The 14,882-nt window shown below is 51.8% G+C and overlaps 1 protein-coding gene across 1 annotated transcript; it reads left to right on the top strand.

Annotated features, from left to right (window-relative positions):
- Nucleotides 1-13,361: 13,361 nt before the first annotated feature.
- LOC120639324 (atherin-like) lies at nucleotides 13,362-13,766 on the top strand. Its single transcript, XM_039915292.1, has one exon. The coding sequence runs from the start codon at nucleotides 13,362-13,364 to the stop codon at nucleotides 13,764-13,766; it is 405 nt and encodes a 134-aa protein (XP_039771226.1).
- The last annotated feature ends 1,116 nt before the right edge of the window (nucleotides 13,767-14,882 follow it).

Below are 14,882 nucleotides of genomic sequence, written 5' to 3'. Positions count from 1 at the left end.
TCCGGTTCGAGCTCAATGATAAAACTTTTATTTCTTTTTCTTGATTGTGTGTTTGTTTGTTTGCGTCGTAGACCACGGTGTGAACGAAGGAGAGCCCGTTGAAGAGCAGTACTGCGAGCCAGCAAACGAGGACCAGTTTCGCGACCCCGAGCCCGAAGGACAGTGCTTCGACCAAGACCTCCCCGAAGGATTCGAAGACGGCAAGTTCAATCCCGCCCTTTGATGCATGCTTTTGTCCTAGTTTTTATAAACACAACCTATTGGCCTGTTTTATAAAATTGCATATGTTTTGCTTGCTGAAAACACAGTTGGATAGCCACCCCTTGATTTGTTATAACCATTCCTTGACCACCTAGATTAATGTCTGATTTTGTTTGGACGTTAATCACTGCTAGAACACTTAGGATCTTATACACAATACAACTTGTTTTATAAAGAAAAGGTGTGCGTGTGTGGGAAGGGATAAAAGTGGATTTTCAAAAGATAAGTCTAGACGGGATGGATGGCATTTCTGTGTGATTTGTCGTTTGGTGTGCTTGTGCCTGTGTGGCAGAGCAAGGAAGGGAGATATCCATCTTGTCACCACTAAGGACCGAGTTGGTGTGTCATCTCACCTAACTCCACTATCGTGCAAACCACTCGACCGTTGTATGGGCAACGGCTTAGCATAAACCTCACTAGTTAGTCTGATAGCCATCAGGAGAGCTGAGAGCAACGGGTGATCAAGGCAAAGAGATTAGCTCTGTGTGACTTATGCCCCGGTTAGAACCTCTGTGATAGGTCGATAACCCCTTGGTGCATCCCGTGATGGCTGGTCAGGTCTAGCTAAGGTGGGTAATGGCTTTGTTGGGATCTACACCAACACTAAGGTGATCGAGTTGCGGTACCCCGCTTGTGGGTAAAGTTGCACACCTCTGCAGAGTTAAAATCTATTTGAATAGTTGTGCCCACGGTACTGGGCGAGTTACGGTGTGGTCACATAACTAGAGTTTATTTTGGGATGGGTTGGCGTGAGTTGTTTCGGAATTGTGTCCGGCAGTTGTGCCGTGTGCTACGGCGGATGAGGAGTCTGGTAGCAGCTTAAAACTTGGATCCTATGTGGATCAACCATTCGTGTCACTCGGTACAAGAAAACTGGTTTTGGAAATATTTTCTTTCAAATAAACCCTTGCATAAAATATTGCTTTCCGCAAAAGTAAACCTTAACCTTATCCTTGAAATACCATGTGTATTATATTCTGTTTATTCCCCCTCCGTGGGTGTGGTTGGACTTGCTGAGTACATTTGTACTCACCCCATTCTTAATTTTTACAGAGAAGGACCCAGACTTCGTTCCAGAGGACGTTGAGTAGGGTACGGTCCTACACCCAGCCTTGCCTGTGGATTAGGGTCACCCGCAGGAGATACCGCATGGCGCAAGACTCTGATGACCCCCTTTTTATAATTAGTATCGTTGTGTGGGTGTGGGTTGTAATCCTCGCGATAGTGGCGCTTCTCTGCCCATTACCGTGTAGAGTTGTACGATGATGAACCATCTGATGTAATAAATGTGTGATCAGCCTCCTGGGACTGATGTATGTATCACATTTAAGTCTTCTCTTATGAGGGACGCTTCAGATGGTATCAGAGCCATAGGTTGGCCGTAGGACGTGACCCTAGGAGCGAAACCCTTTTTCTGACCCTTTCACACTAGGACTTTTCTTTCCTTAATCCTTCTTTCACACAAACACTCACCACTGGTTCTTGCCCTGTTCCAGATGGCTGACAATGGATGGATTGGCAGAATCTGCCACGCAAAGCCCGACCTTCCCAAGTTGTTGATACTCAGCCTGGAACGCATCGGAGTTGTGGACCCACCAGAGTTTGTCTACCGGGAGTACGACTCCAAAGGCACTCTTCGGTGCGACCTGATGATCTTCGTGGGAAAGAGCACCCGCTACCCAGATGTGGACCCTTGGTTCATCCCCACCACTGGTTTTCGCTTCCCGGACACCTATCGAAAAGCCGCCCGTAAAGCCCTGCAACGTCTACGCGTGATCTACAGGCATCACCTTCAGCGGATTCCTATGGGATTTTTCCCGCCGACTGAAGGAAGAGGACGCACATGGATTGCCCGGATGAGAGGACTCGGAAGAGAAGAAGAAGACCTGGAAGATACGGTCTCCCACCTTTCCATCTATCTCACCAGCCTGGATGAGCTCTACCGCGAACAAGCGGCACAACTGAAGCAACAAGTCCACCGAGCAGAAAAGGCAACCCAAGAGCTGGATGGACAACGGACAAGAGCTGCACACGCCGAGTATTCCCTAGCCGCTCTCCAAGCCCAAATGCAAGAATGTGAGGTAGAACTGGAACAAAACGGACGAGAGCCGCACGCGCCGAGAATTCCCTAGCCGCTCTCCAAGCCCGAATGCAAGAATACGAGGCTCTCATAGGAATAGGTGGGTGGATAGAGGAAGAAGAAGAAGAACCCGTAGAAACCCATTGGGATGTAAGCACTCAGACTGAAGAGGAAGAACCCGAAGAAACCCATTGGGATAAAGGTACTCAGACCAAAGATGACGTGATGGATCAGTGTCTTCCACTGAAGAAGTGCCCTATCCGGATCGAGGAAAAGTCCCCATGATAGGAGTAGCACCCCAAGCTAGAACCTTTGCCCTAATAATCGAGTATCCATGAAGTCTGTATCCCACCATGTTGCAATAATAAATATCATCTACCCCCTTGGTGTACCCCAAATAATTGTGCAAGTTTATTCACCCTATCTTTGTTTTTAGATGGCTGAGGAAGGATGGACCCAGGGCAATTGCCAAGCTGCACCTGGCTTCCCCAGCCTCTTGATCAATGCCCTGGAAAGCCTTGGCGTCACGGAACGCCCAAGGTACTACAGCAGAGAGTACGAGCATCATGGCACTCTCCGCTGCAGGGTGATCATAGTCATCAACAGAAGTGATTGCTACCCCGACATCCAGCCATGGCGAGTGACCGCTACGGGATTTAGGCACCAAGACACCTATCCCTTGGCCATCAGAAAGGCACTCCGTTACCTGTGCCGGATTTTTGAAAGACACCTCACCTCCACACCAATGAGGTTCTTTCCGCCGGCCATCAGAACCCTAGTTTGGGAAGCACGCATGAGAAGTCTGGAACGGCGCCGCCATGAAGAGGACCCTATGTACCAAGTGGCTACCTACCTAGTCTCTTTGGATCAGCTCTTTGACGAGCAAGCCAACATTCTGAGGGAGCAGACCCATCGAGCCGAGCAAGCAGAGCTCGCGGTAAGACTGCAACAGATACGAGCAGCCCAAGCCGAGGAAAGAGCCGCAGCCGTGGTCAGCAGTGAAGCAATTGCTCAGGAGAGCCTCAGGCAAGCCCGAGACCGGCGTATGCAAGAATGGATCAGAAGTGGAACCCCAGTCCCGGCAATTGGGAAGACCAAGTTCTACTCGGGACACCCGTCATAGGATGGGGACCACTTGTGATAACCCCACAAGCCCCACCCAAGAATCCTAAAAGGTCTACTGCCACCGATGAAGGAGAAACTGCTACGCAATCCTTGGTAAACGGAAACCTAGAGGACGGCGAGCAAGGACTACTCGCACACTCCGCCCCAGAAGAAGGCTCGCCCCGCGAGTAAAATGCCCGACGTCACCCTAGTGTTGTACCTCCTAGCCCCACTGGCTTATGTTGTACCCTTAAGTGTCGACCTGTATCTGGACGTGTAGTACGTGTTTTAGTCTTGCCCCGTGATGTACCCCCTTGCGGTAATAAAGTTGTGTGTGCTTATTGTTTGCTATGTTTGTGTGCTTGTTGGTTGTGTGCTTATCGGCAGAAGGTAGATTCTGCCTTTTCAAAAATACGAATTAAACAACTTAAACATCACTTAAACCCAATCTCACAAAAACTCTATCCAATTTACAGATGGCTTTCCGAAGCGTTACGAGGGCCTCCCGCATTCGAAACCCTGCAGTCGCTGGTACGGGAGTGCAGCCTAATGGACAGAACCCGCCCCAGGATGAGCAAGAAGTGAGCCAGAACCGAGGAGAAAATCAAGGCGAAGTGCCACTGCCACCACCACAACCCCTCAGGGACCTGGCATAGATAATCCACAATCAGACCCTCATCCTAGAAACTCTGGCCAATGCCCTCGTGAACAAGCGGCCTCGAGAACAAACCATGAACGACAAGCTGACAGCTTTTCTGAGAACCAAGCCATCCACCTTTGCCGGATCCAACAACCCCTTGGATGTAGATGACTGGCTACGTGTAATCCAGAGGAAGCTCAAGCCGTTCGAGTGTCAGGACCGAGACAAAAGTCCTGCTGGCAGCACACCAACTCACCGGGACTGCCTTAGCCTGATGGGAGAATTATTGTGTCGCCACCGAAGATGCCTCCACCATCACCAGGAAGGAATTTGTGAAGGAATTCCGCCGATATCATATCCCCTCGGCCACCATGAAGCGTAAGGCGGATGAGTTCCGCACTCTGCAGCAGGGAAGCATGTCGGTGGAAGAGTACACCCATCAGTTCATGGAGTTGGCCCGATATGCCCCAGAAGAGGTGAATGACGATGAGAAGAAGCAGGATATGTTCAAGAAAGAATTAAACCCAGAACTCCGGACCTTGCTTACTCCACAGATCTACCCGGATTTCAACACCCTGATGAACAAGGCTATTCTTACAGAGAGGGCCAAAATTGATGAAAGGAAAGATAACAAGCGCAAGTTTCTGGAAAGCAAGTCCCGCCATCAGGATGGCTTCCAGAAACCAAGAAGCTTCAACTATACAGCACCAAGGTATCAGGCTCCAATGCAGTATAGGACTCAATCTCAAGTGACAGGCCCACAAGCCTCTAACACGCAGTTCCGGAGCCAGAACACCATGAAGGCCCCGCAGAGCAATGCAAGCCAGGTCACCACCAACAACAGCAATGCTAGGGTCTGTTTCAACTACCGAGAGACAGGGCATTTCATTGCCAACTGCCCATATGCCAAGAACACGCCTGCTACATCAGCCTTCTCTAATACAGTGAATGGACCAAGGCCAGTGCTGTCAGGTGCCAACCGAGTGCCCATCCTCAACAACAACAACACCAACAACAACAGTCAGCAGATGAGGTAGCCCCAGCAATCATTTGGATGAGCTCGCGTCAACCACATGAATGCACAGGAGGCTCAAGGAGCTCAGGGCGTAGTGCTCGGTGAGTACCTAGTCAGCTCAACTCTCGCAACAGTACTGTTTGATTCTGGAGCATCACATTCGTTCCTATCCTCAAGTTTTGTAGAGAAACACAATATACCTACAATACTACTAAAAGCACCCCTATTAACCCGGACGCCTGGAGGTGACATCAAGTGTCAACTAGGTTGTCTACGAGTAAGGATCAATTTAAGTGGGGTAGAATTTTTAGCAGACTTAGTAGTACTAAAGTCCAAGGGAATAGACATGATCCTCGGAATGGACTGGTTAAGCCGACACAATGGCCTCATAGGTTTTACGGACAAGGTGGTAGACCTGACAAACCCGGAAGGAGTACGAGTAACCTGCCATACCCGAGTAAGAGGATCAGACCCGATGGTGTTTAGCATGGAAGCCAAGTCCTTAGAAGAAGTCCCAGTGGTAAATGAGTACCCAGATGTTTTCCCAGAAGAACTCCCTGGGATGCCACCAGATAGGGATATAGAGTTTGTCATCGACCTTGTCCCTGGAACCGCCCCTATAGCCAAGAGACCCTATAGGATGGCAACCTCCGAATTGGCAGAATTAAAGAAGCAGCTGGAAGAGTTACAACGAATCGGCTTCATCAGACCAATCTCGTCACCTTGGGGAGCCCCAGTCCTGTTTGTCAAGAAGAAAGATGGGAGTATGAGGTTGTGTGTGGATTACCGGGTGCTAAACGAAGTCACCATTAAGAATAAGTACCCCCTCCCCAGGATTGATGACCTTTTCGATCAATTGAAAGGAGACAAGTACTTCTCCAAGATTGATCTAAGGTCAGGATATTTTCAGCTCAAGATTAGAGAGAGCGACATCCCAAAGACAGCCTTTGTCACCCGATACAGTCAATTTGAGTTCACTGTGATGTCCTTTGGACTCACAAATGCCCCTGCTTATTTCATGAACCTCATGAACAAGATATTTATGGATGAGTTGGATAAGTTTGTCGTAGTCTTCATCGACGATATACTTATTTTACTCGAAGAGTGTCCAGGAGCACGAGCAACATCTGAGAGTAGTTTTGGAAAATTAAGAGTACATAGGCTATATTCCAAGTTCAGCAAATGTGAATTTTGGCTGGAGAAAGTAGCTTTCCTTGGTCATATTCTAACCACAGAAGGAGTAGCAGTGGACCCCGAGAAGGTCGAAGCAGTTTCCAACTGGCAGCAACCGACCAACGTCAGTGAGATCAGAAGCTTTCTCGGATTAGCTGGGTATTATCGGAGATTCATTGAAGGATTTTCCAAGATAGCCCGGCCCATGACAGAGCTACTCAAGAAGGAGAAGAAATTCACCTGGACAGAGTAATGTGAGAGGAGTTTTCAAGAATTGAAGAATAGGTTGACAACCGCCCCAGTGCTGACCCTACCGGACATTCATCGGGATTTTGTCATCTATTGTGATGCATCCCGACAAGGATTGGGTTGTGTACTCATGCAAGACGGGAAAGTCGTTGCATATACTTCCCGCCAGCTCAGGCCTCATGAGCAGAATTATCCAACCCATGATCTGGAACTTGCAGCCGTAGTGCACGCACTTAAAATTTGGAGGCAATATTTGATTGGAAATAAGTGCGAGATTTATACTGGCCATAAGAGCCTGAAGTATATCTTCACCCAGCCGGATTTGAACTTAAGGCAAAGAAGATGGCTGGAATTGGTTAAGGATTATAATTTGGAAATCCATTACCACCCCGGAAAAGCAAACGTGGTAGCTGATGCCCTCAGCCGAAAATCCTATGGACCCAAGGAGGATCATCTGCAAGAGGAAATGGCGCGATTGAATGTGCACATTGTTCCTCGAGGTTCCAGCCAAGTGCTGGATGTCCAATCCACACTAGAGGACAGAATCATAAAGGCACAAAGTTTGGACAAGGGGCTGATGGAAATCCGGAGGCAGACTGGAGAAAATAAGGCACCAGATTTTAGGGTGGATAATAGGGGAACCTTATGGTATAAAGATAGAATTTGTGTGCCCCAGAAAGGAGACTTCGGGCAAATACTCATGGATGAAGCTCACAACTCGGCATACTCCATCCACCCAAGATCCACCAAAATGTATATGGACTTAAAACAAAAATATTGGTGGAATGGGATGAGGCGGATATTGCACGGTTTGTCGTCCGTTGTGATACTTGTCAAAGGATCAAGGCCGAACATCAGAAGCCAGCAGGGCTGTTGCAACCCCTACCCATCTCGGTTTGGAAGTGGGACGAGATAGGAATGGATTTTGTAGTGGGTTTGCCCAGGACCCAGAAAGGACACGACTCCATATGGGTAATAGTGGATCGACTTACTAAATCAGCCCATTTCATACTCGTACGAACCAACTACGGCGGAGAAAAGCTAGCCAAGCTCTATGTGGAAAACATAGTAAAGTTACATGGTGTACCTAGCAGAATTGTTTCAGATAGAGGGACCCAGTTCACCTCCAGGTTTTGGAAGAGTCTGCATAAAGCCATGGGCACCAAGTTGGATTTCAGCTCCACTTATCACCCACAAACGGATGGCCAGACAGAAAGAGTGAATCAGATTATGGAGGATATGTTGAGGGCATGTGTCCTTACCTATGGCAAGGATTGGGAACAGAGTTTACCCTATGCCGAGTTTTCATACAACAATAGCTACCAAGCAAGCTTGGGCATGTCACCGTTCGAAGCTCTCTACGGAAGAAAGTGCAGAACTCCGCTGATGTGGTCAGAAATTGGAGAACGTGCCCTAGTCGGGCCCGCACTTATAAAGGAAGCGGAAGAAAGAGTTGCCGAGATTAGAGAAAAGCTGAAGGCAGCCCAGTCAAGGCAAAAGAGCTACGCAGATAAGAAAAGACGGGAAATAAGCTTCAACCCAGGAGATTTCGTTTATCTCAAGGTGTCACCCATTAGAGGAACCCGAAGATTTCAGGTGCAAGGAGAGTTGGCCCCTTGGTACATTGGACCGTACCGAGTTCTGAAGAAAATTGAAGCCGTAGCGTACCGACTGGAGCTACCTGAAGAAATGTCGGATATACACCCAGTGTTCCACGTCTCGCAATTAAGAAGGTGTTTGAGGGTACCCGAGGCAGAACACGTGCCCGTAGAAACGATAGATCTGCAGCCAGACCTGCGATACCAGGAAACACCGGTCATGATCTTGGACACTGTCACCAGCAGAACAAGAAACTCCGAAGTACGGATCTGCAGAGTTCAGTGGAGCAGACACGGAGTAGAAGAAGCTACGTGGGAACGTGAAGATGCTCTGAAGAAGGAGTTTCCCAACCTTTTTAGAAACCAGCCGAATCTCGAGGACGAGATTCATTTTAAGTGGGGCAGGTTTGTGACATCCTGAAAATCCGTTAAAATTAAATCATGCGCTAAATTATTTATTTGCAAAAGTTTTCGTCGTTGAGCTCAAAACCTCCTAAAACCCTAACTCCCAAAATCTTTCCCCTGTCCCGGCACCCGAATCCAGTCTCCATTCCGTCCCTCTGTATCCATCGATCCGTGCACGCCACTTCCCGCCAAAGCCGCGGCACGAGGACGCGACAGCCGCGCGTGCCCGACCGGCGTCATGGTCGCCGCCGAAAGGCTCGCCGCGAATCTCTCTTTTTCTCCCTCTCTCTCCTTTTCTTTTTCTTTTCCGTTTTTCCATTTTCTTTTTCTCTTTTCTTCTTTTCTTTTCTTTCCTCCTCTCTTCTTTCTCTCTCTCCTTTCCCGAGCACTGCTCAGGCCGGCCGCTCCCCGCTCCCGGCCTGCCCCCTCCCGCGCGAGCCACCCCTCCCTCTGACCCGGGCCCGACCTCGCCTTCCCGCGCACTGCAGAGCAGCCGCTCGCCGCACCGCCCGCCGTGACACACTGCTCCTGGCCCCGCGCGTCGCGCCACTCGCCCGCGCGCGGCCACGCCGCCCCAGTCCCGCTCGCCCCTGCGCCCCACGTGCACCGCCGCGCCGCTCGCCGCTGCCCCCTCCGCTCGCGCCGCGTGAACCGCCGCTGCGCGCGCACGCACTCACCGCGCTCACGCCGAGCCGCGCGCGCCACGCCGGCCCTGCCCCTCGCACAGACGCGCGCACGCCCGTTCCCGGCTCCACGCGACCCACGCGGCCGCGCTGCCCGCTGAGCCGCTCGACGACGCATCACGTCGCCTGGCCGCCTCGCCGCGCCACCCGCCGAGCTGCACGCACGCCGCCGTCTGCGTCGCGCCAACGCTCGGGCCCGCTGCCAAGCACGCCGAGTCACGCCCGCGCACAGCAGCTCGCCCTATGCTGCGGCCTCGCCGCTCGCACCGCTCCGCGACACGCGAGACCGGCCGAGCGCCATTAATGGCCGCCCGCGGAGCTCGCTATCCGGCCACCTACCCCCGCACCACTCCACCGCCTTACTCGGGCTATAAAGAGGCCCTCCGCGTCGCCCTTCGCCACCACGAGCCACCATTGCCGCCCTAGCTCCTCCTCTGCTCCCCTAGCACCACCGCCAGAGCCGCCTAGCACTGCCGCCGCCGCCTGCCCTCGTAGCCCCGCCGCCTCGCTCCATCCCATCTTGAGCTAGGTAGGGGAATCAATTCGCCTACCCCTTCTTTCCCTTTCCCCCTACTCCGGGCCGTCGCCGTGCCTCCAGGCCGCGGGCCCACGAGCTCTGACGAGCATCGCCCCCCTCCCCTGTATCCCAGCGCGAGGGGAGGAAGAAGACAGGGCATTTTGCCCATAACCCCCTCCCTTCTATTCTATTTAATTAAGAACCCTTCCAACCTTTGGTTTTTTTCAAATAACACCCTATCCTTTATAATATTCACAAAAAAACCTTTCCACTATGCAACATATTTAAATAAACCCCTGACCCTTTTTAATATGACCCAAATAGTTTCTAAAATACAAACTAAGCCCCTGCCTTCTTAAATATAATTACAAACAAGTCCTGGGACCCTTATTTAACCCCTAAACCTCTATATAACCTATCATTTCATGCGCAAAATAAACTCAGATCAATCTAAAACTTTACCACGCCTCTCGTGTTATAGTTTTGGCCGTGCCATTTGGAAATCGCTCAACAATATTACTCCGAACTCCATATCTTAATTATTTCCGGTTCGAGCTCAATGATAAAACTTTTATTTCTTTTTCTTGATTGTGTGTTTGTTTGTTTGCGTTGTAGACCACGGTGTGAACGAAGGAGAGCCCGTTGAAGAGCAGTACTGCGAGCCAGCAAACGAGGACCAGTTTCGCGACCCCGAGCCCGAAGGACAGTGCTTCGACCAGGACCTCCCCGAAGGATTCGAAGACGGCAAGTTCAATCCCGCCCTTTGATGCATGCTTTTGTCCTAGTTTTTATAAACACAACTTATTGGCCTGTTTTATAAAATTACATATGTTTTGCTTGCTGAAAACACGGTTGGATAGCCACCCCTTGATTTGTTATAACCATTCCTTGACCACCTAGATTAATGTCTGATTTTGTTTGGACGTTAATCGCTGCTAGAACGCTTAGGATCTTATACACAATACAACTTGTTTTATAAAGAAAATGTGTGTGTGTGTGGGAAGGGATAAAAGTGGATTTTCAAAAGATAAGTCTAGACGGGATGGATGGCATTTCTGTGTGATTTGCCGTTTGGTGTGCTTGTGCCTGTGTGGCAGAGCAAGGAAGGGAGATATCCATCTTGTCACCACTAAGGACCGAGTTGGTGTGCCATCTCACCTAACTCCACTATCGTGCAAACCACTCGACCGTTGTATGGGCAACGGCTTAGCATAAACCCCACTAGTTAGTTTGCTAGCCATCAGGAGAGCTGAGAGCAACGGGTGATCAAGGAAAAGGGATTAGCTCTGTGTGACTTATGCCCCGGTTAGAACCTCTGTGATAGGTCGATAACCCCTTGGTGCATCCCGTGATGGCTAGTCAGGTCTAGCTAAGGTGGGTAATGGCTTTGTTGGGATCTACACCGTCACTAAGGTGATCGAGTTGCGGTACCCCGCTTGTGGGTAAAGTTGCACACCTCTGCAGAGTTAAAATCTATTTGAATAGCCGTGCCCACGGTACTGGGTGAGTTACGGTGTGGTCACATAACTAGAGTTTATTTTGGGATGGGTTGGCGTGAGTTGTTTCGAAATTGTGTCCGGCAGTTGTGCCGTGTGCTACGACGGATGAGGAGTCCGGTAGCAGCTTAAAACTTGGATCCTGTGTGGATCAACCCTTCGTGTCACTCGGTACAAGAAAACTGGTTCTGGAAATATTTTCTTTCAAATAAACCCTTGCATAAAATATTGCTTTCTGCAAAAGTAAATCTTAACCTTATCCTTGAAATACCATGTGTATTATATTCTGTTTATTCCCCCTCCGTGGGTGTGGTTGGACTTGCTGAGTACATTTGTACTCACCCCATTCTTAATTTTTACAGAGGAAGACCCAGACTTCGTTCCAGAGGACGTTGAGTAGGGTACCGTCCTGCACCCAGCCTTGCCTGTGGATTAGGGTCACCCGCAGGAGATACCGCATGGCGCAAAACTCTGATGACCCCCTTTTTATAATTAGTATCATTGTGTGGGTGTGGGTTGTAATCCTCGCGATAGTGGCGCTTCTCTGCCCATTACCGCGTAGAGTTGTACGGTGATGAACCATCTGATGTAATAAATATGTCATTAGCCTCCTGGGACTGATGTATGTATCACATTTAAGTCTTCTCTTATGAGGGGACGCTTCATTGACCTCACCGCTCCGGCCGAGGTCGACCTTGCCGCGCTGCCCGAGGGAGCCCGCGCGGTCGGCAGCCAGCCATGGCGCGGCCTGATCCTCTCCGACCCCGAACGAGGAGGCGATGTCCGAGCCGGACCTCGAGGCGCAGCAAGCAAGCGACGGCGGCGAAACAGCAGGCCATGGAGGAGCATATGGTTCGAAGGGCGTTGTCGGCGCGTCCTCTCCTGTCTCCGCCCCGTGAGGCCCTTCTTCCTCTCTGTACTTGGCTCGCATCGGGGGTCTTGCCTGGTTGGTGACTAACCGAGGTCTGCTGCAGCTATGGAGAAGACCAAGGAGGCTACCAGCTGCCGAGGAGGCCGAGCTGGAGGGGATGCCGCCCGAGTTCTACGATGAGGTATGTGCGCATCTGTGCACGTGAATGGGTGGATTTCATATGTAGTTCGTCACTTCGCCTAGCCATTTCATGGCCGGGGATGGATTGCCGCCTTGCCGGAGTAGGGGCGGACCCCGGGGTGCACCAGGAGCCGGAGGCTGGAGCTCGCGAGTCTGATGCGATTTGGGCCAGGGAGGAAAGGAGATAGAGAGTCAAGGGCACAATCGTCATTTCGCGTGGCTGCTGATTAAAAACGAGTATAATACTGGGTGTAGTGTCCTATACCTAATTACCACTGATTTGTAGTGTGCTGTGTCAAAGACACTTTTTTTAGTGGTCTGTGGCAAAAACCACATTTTTTCAGTGTCCAGCAGCTAATTTTCCCTAGTTGAGCGTTTGAACAGCCGTAAATGGTTATGAAAAGCCTGGAGACGTAAGTGCGGACCGTGGTCAGTTTTGGTGATGAATGATTGATCAACGCACACACTTTTTTTTTAGATATAGGAAAAACACAACCTTAAACATTCACAAGTGAATGTCTACAGCCACACATTACAAGAGTTCTTATACTCTAAACCTCAAATGAGAGATTTCACCCAAACAAGAAATAAAGCTACAAAACAAAGAAAATCTAGAAGACTAAGCTTCAACCTTTTTCTTCATTCTGTTTCATCCTTGTAGAGTCTTCACGCAGCATCAATCAAACGCATCACTTGTCTGCATAGAAACTTAATGCTCGGATTGTCACTGCTAGTCAGTTACCGCCTTGTGCATAGGTATGAGGAGATGTAAGACATTGCCTTCAAGAAGGAGGTGGCACCACAAGGTCTCACCAATGTCAACGCCAGCATAGTGCCAGATAGGGATCCCCTCGAACGGTTTCCCGTATTTACCCGACCGCACCATATGCTAGCAGAAAGCGCATTAACAAAGCCTCCAACGAGGGAACCGGTGCAAAAAGCGTCACCATTGCCAATCGGCGTGAAGCCGAGAAAGATTTCTCCATGCGCTCTCCGAAGCCACCTCCGCACGGCTGCGCCTGCGGGCGGTCCACCTTCAAGGCCTAGTCCCCACCAGCGAGCCGAAGCTGCCACCATGCCGTGGCCACCATGCCGCGCCAGCCACTGATGCGAAGCCGGACCGAGGCAGCCACGCACTGGGCTGCACCAGCCCAGCCACGCTCCACCGGCTCTCAGACCGTGGACAACGCGCAGCCGCAGGAGCGGCCACCGCCGCACCCCAACGAGAGCCGGCCACCGCGGCACCCAGCCGCGAGCCACCGCGGGGGCTGCTGCAGCCGTGCCCCGCCGCATGCCGGTTGTGCAAGGCGTCGCATGCCACCGCGGGAGCCGCTGCAGCCGCGCCCCACCGCATGCCGGCCGCGGAAGGCGCCGCCGCTGCCGCATCCCGCTGCGCCCACGCCACGGCCGGCCCTGGCACCGCGCCCCACCACTGCTAGGCCCCCGGGTGGCGCCGCCGCCGCGCCCCGCCGTGCCGAGGCCCCGGGAGAGTAGATCCGGCCACTGAGGACACGGATACGACGTTCGCAAGGCGGAACCGGCTATGCCGGAATGGCCGCCACCTCCATGGACAAGCAGCCACCAAGAGAGGATGAGGGGAGGAAAGGAGGGAAAGAGGAGGGGCAGTGGAGCCTCGCCGCCGCCTTCCTTGCAGCTGCACGAGCTTCCGGTGGCCACTTGGGCAGCGTCGAGACAGAGGGCAAGGCTGAGAACCGGCGGCGCTCGGGGGCCCAGGTTCCGCCTGAGCCGCTCCTAGGAGGAGCGACGCAGGGAGTTGAATGACGCTTTCGGTGGTTTGGTTGGTGCATAGCATGTCTACTTTCCTGTATGCATGATTATGTTGACTAACCGTGTAAGAAGGTGGCGATGGAAACAAAGTGTTCGTGTTATCTCTTGGCTATAGATTGCAGGTGCAGGATGCGGCATGACTTGCAACGACAGGAGGTGAAGGCGAGTAGTGGCGTCGGCTGAAGGACCTCAAGAGCTGGGTGGAGTCAATGTGCGGTCTAGAGGGATGCGGTCCAGAGGGATGCAGTCCGAAGAGATGCGGCATGGCTGCCAACGGCTTTGGTGAAGGCGAGCACCAGCTTAGGGCCAAGGGACCTAGAGACCGTGCGGAATCAATGTGCGGTCCACACTATGCATGAAGAGTCAAGACGACGAGGTGATCGAGACGGCGGGGGATCCCAAGTCAAGGCGGAGGCTTTGGATGAGGGACATGCGTCGAGATCTGTTAGTCACGCCCGGTGAGGTGTGCCACATCCAGATGGGGCGTGTCGAGGATTTTCCAGTTTGGGCCTCAAAACCGCGGGGGGGGGCATGTCTCTTGGTTTATGGTGCGCAAGTGTGGAGCTCGGAGGCAGTGGTCGACGGCGAAGGTGAAGGTCATGCGGATCCGTGCCGAGGGACTGGGAGCGGTGAAGGACAGATGCTGGGACTGGACTGAGGGACAAGGAGGCCGGGTGACTAGCTGCGATGACTGACACCTCAGGACATCGACAAGCGCAAGAGTACATGGGTGACAGGGTTGACCAAGTCAAGACGGCGGTCGAGCAAGTCGAGTGGAGGCTCAAGAAGACTTGGCGCCCGGGCGGTCAAGGACGACAGTGA

The sequence above is a fragment of the Panicum virgatum genome, chromosome 6K, assembly GCF_016808335.1.
Source record: "Panicum virgatum strain AP13 chromosome 6K, P.virgatum_v5, whole genome shotgun sequence".
NCBI lineage: Eukaryota > Viridiplantae > Streptophyta > Magnoliopsida > Poales > Poaceae > Panicum > Panicum virgatum.
This window is presented reverse-complemented; position numbering and strand designations above follow the sequence as displayed.

Bases quoted from the DNA above. Each gene is read 5' to 3' on its own strand.
- LOC120639324 (XM_039915292.1), top strand. From the start codon at position 13,362: ATGCCGCGCCAGCCACTGATGCGAAGCCGGACCGAGGCAGCCACGCAC.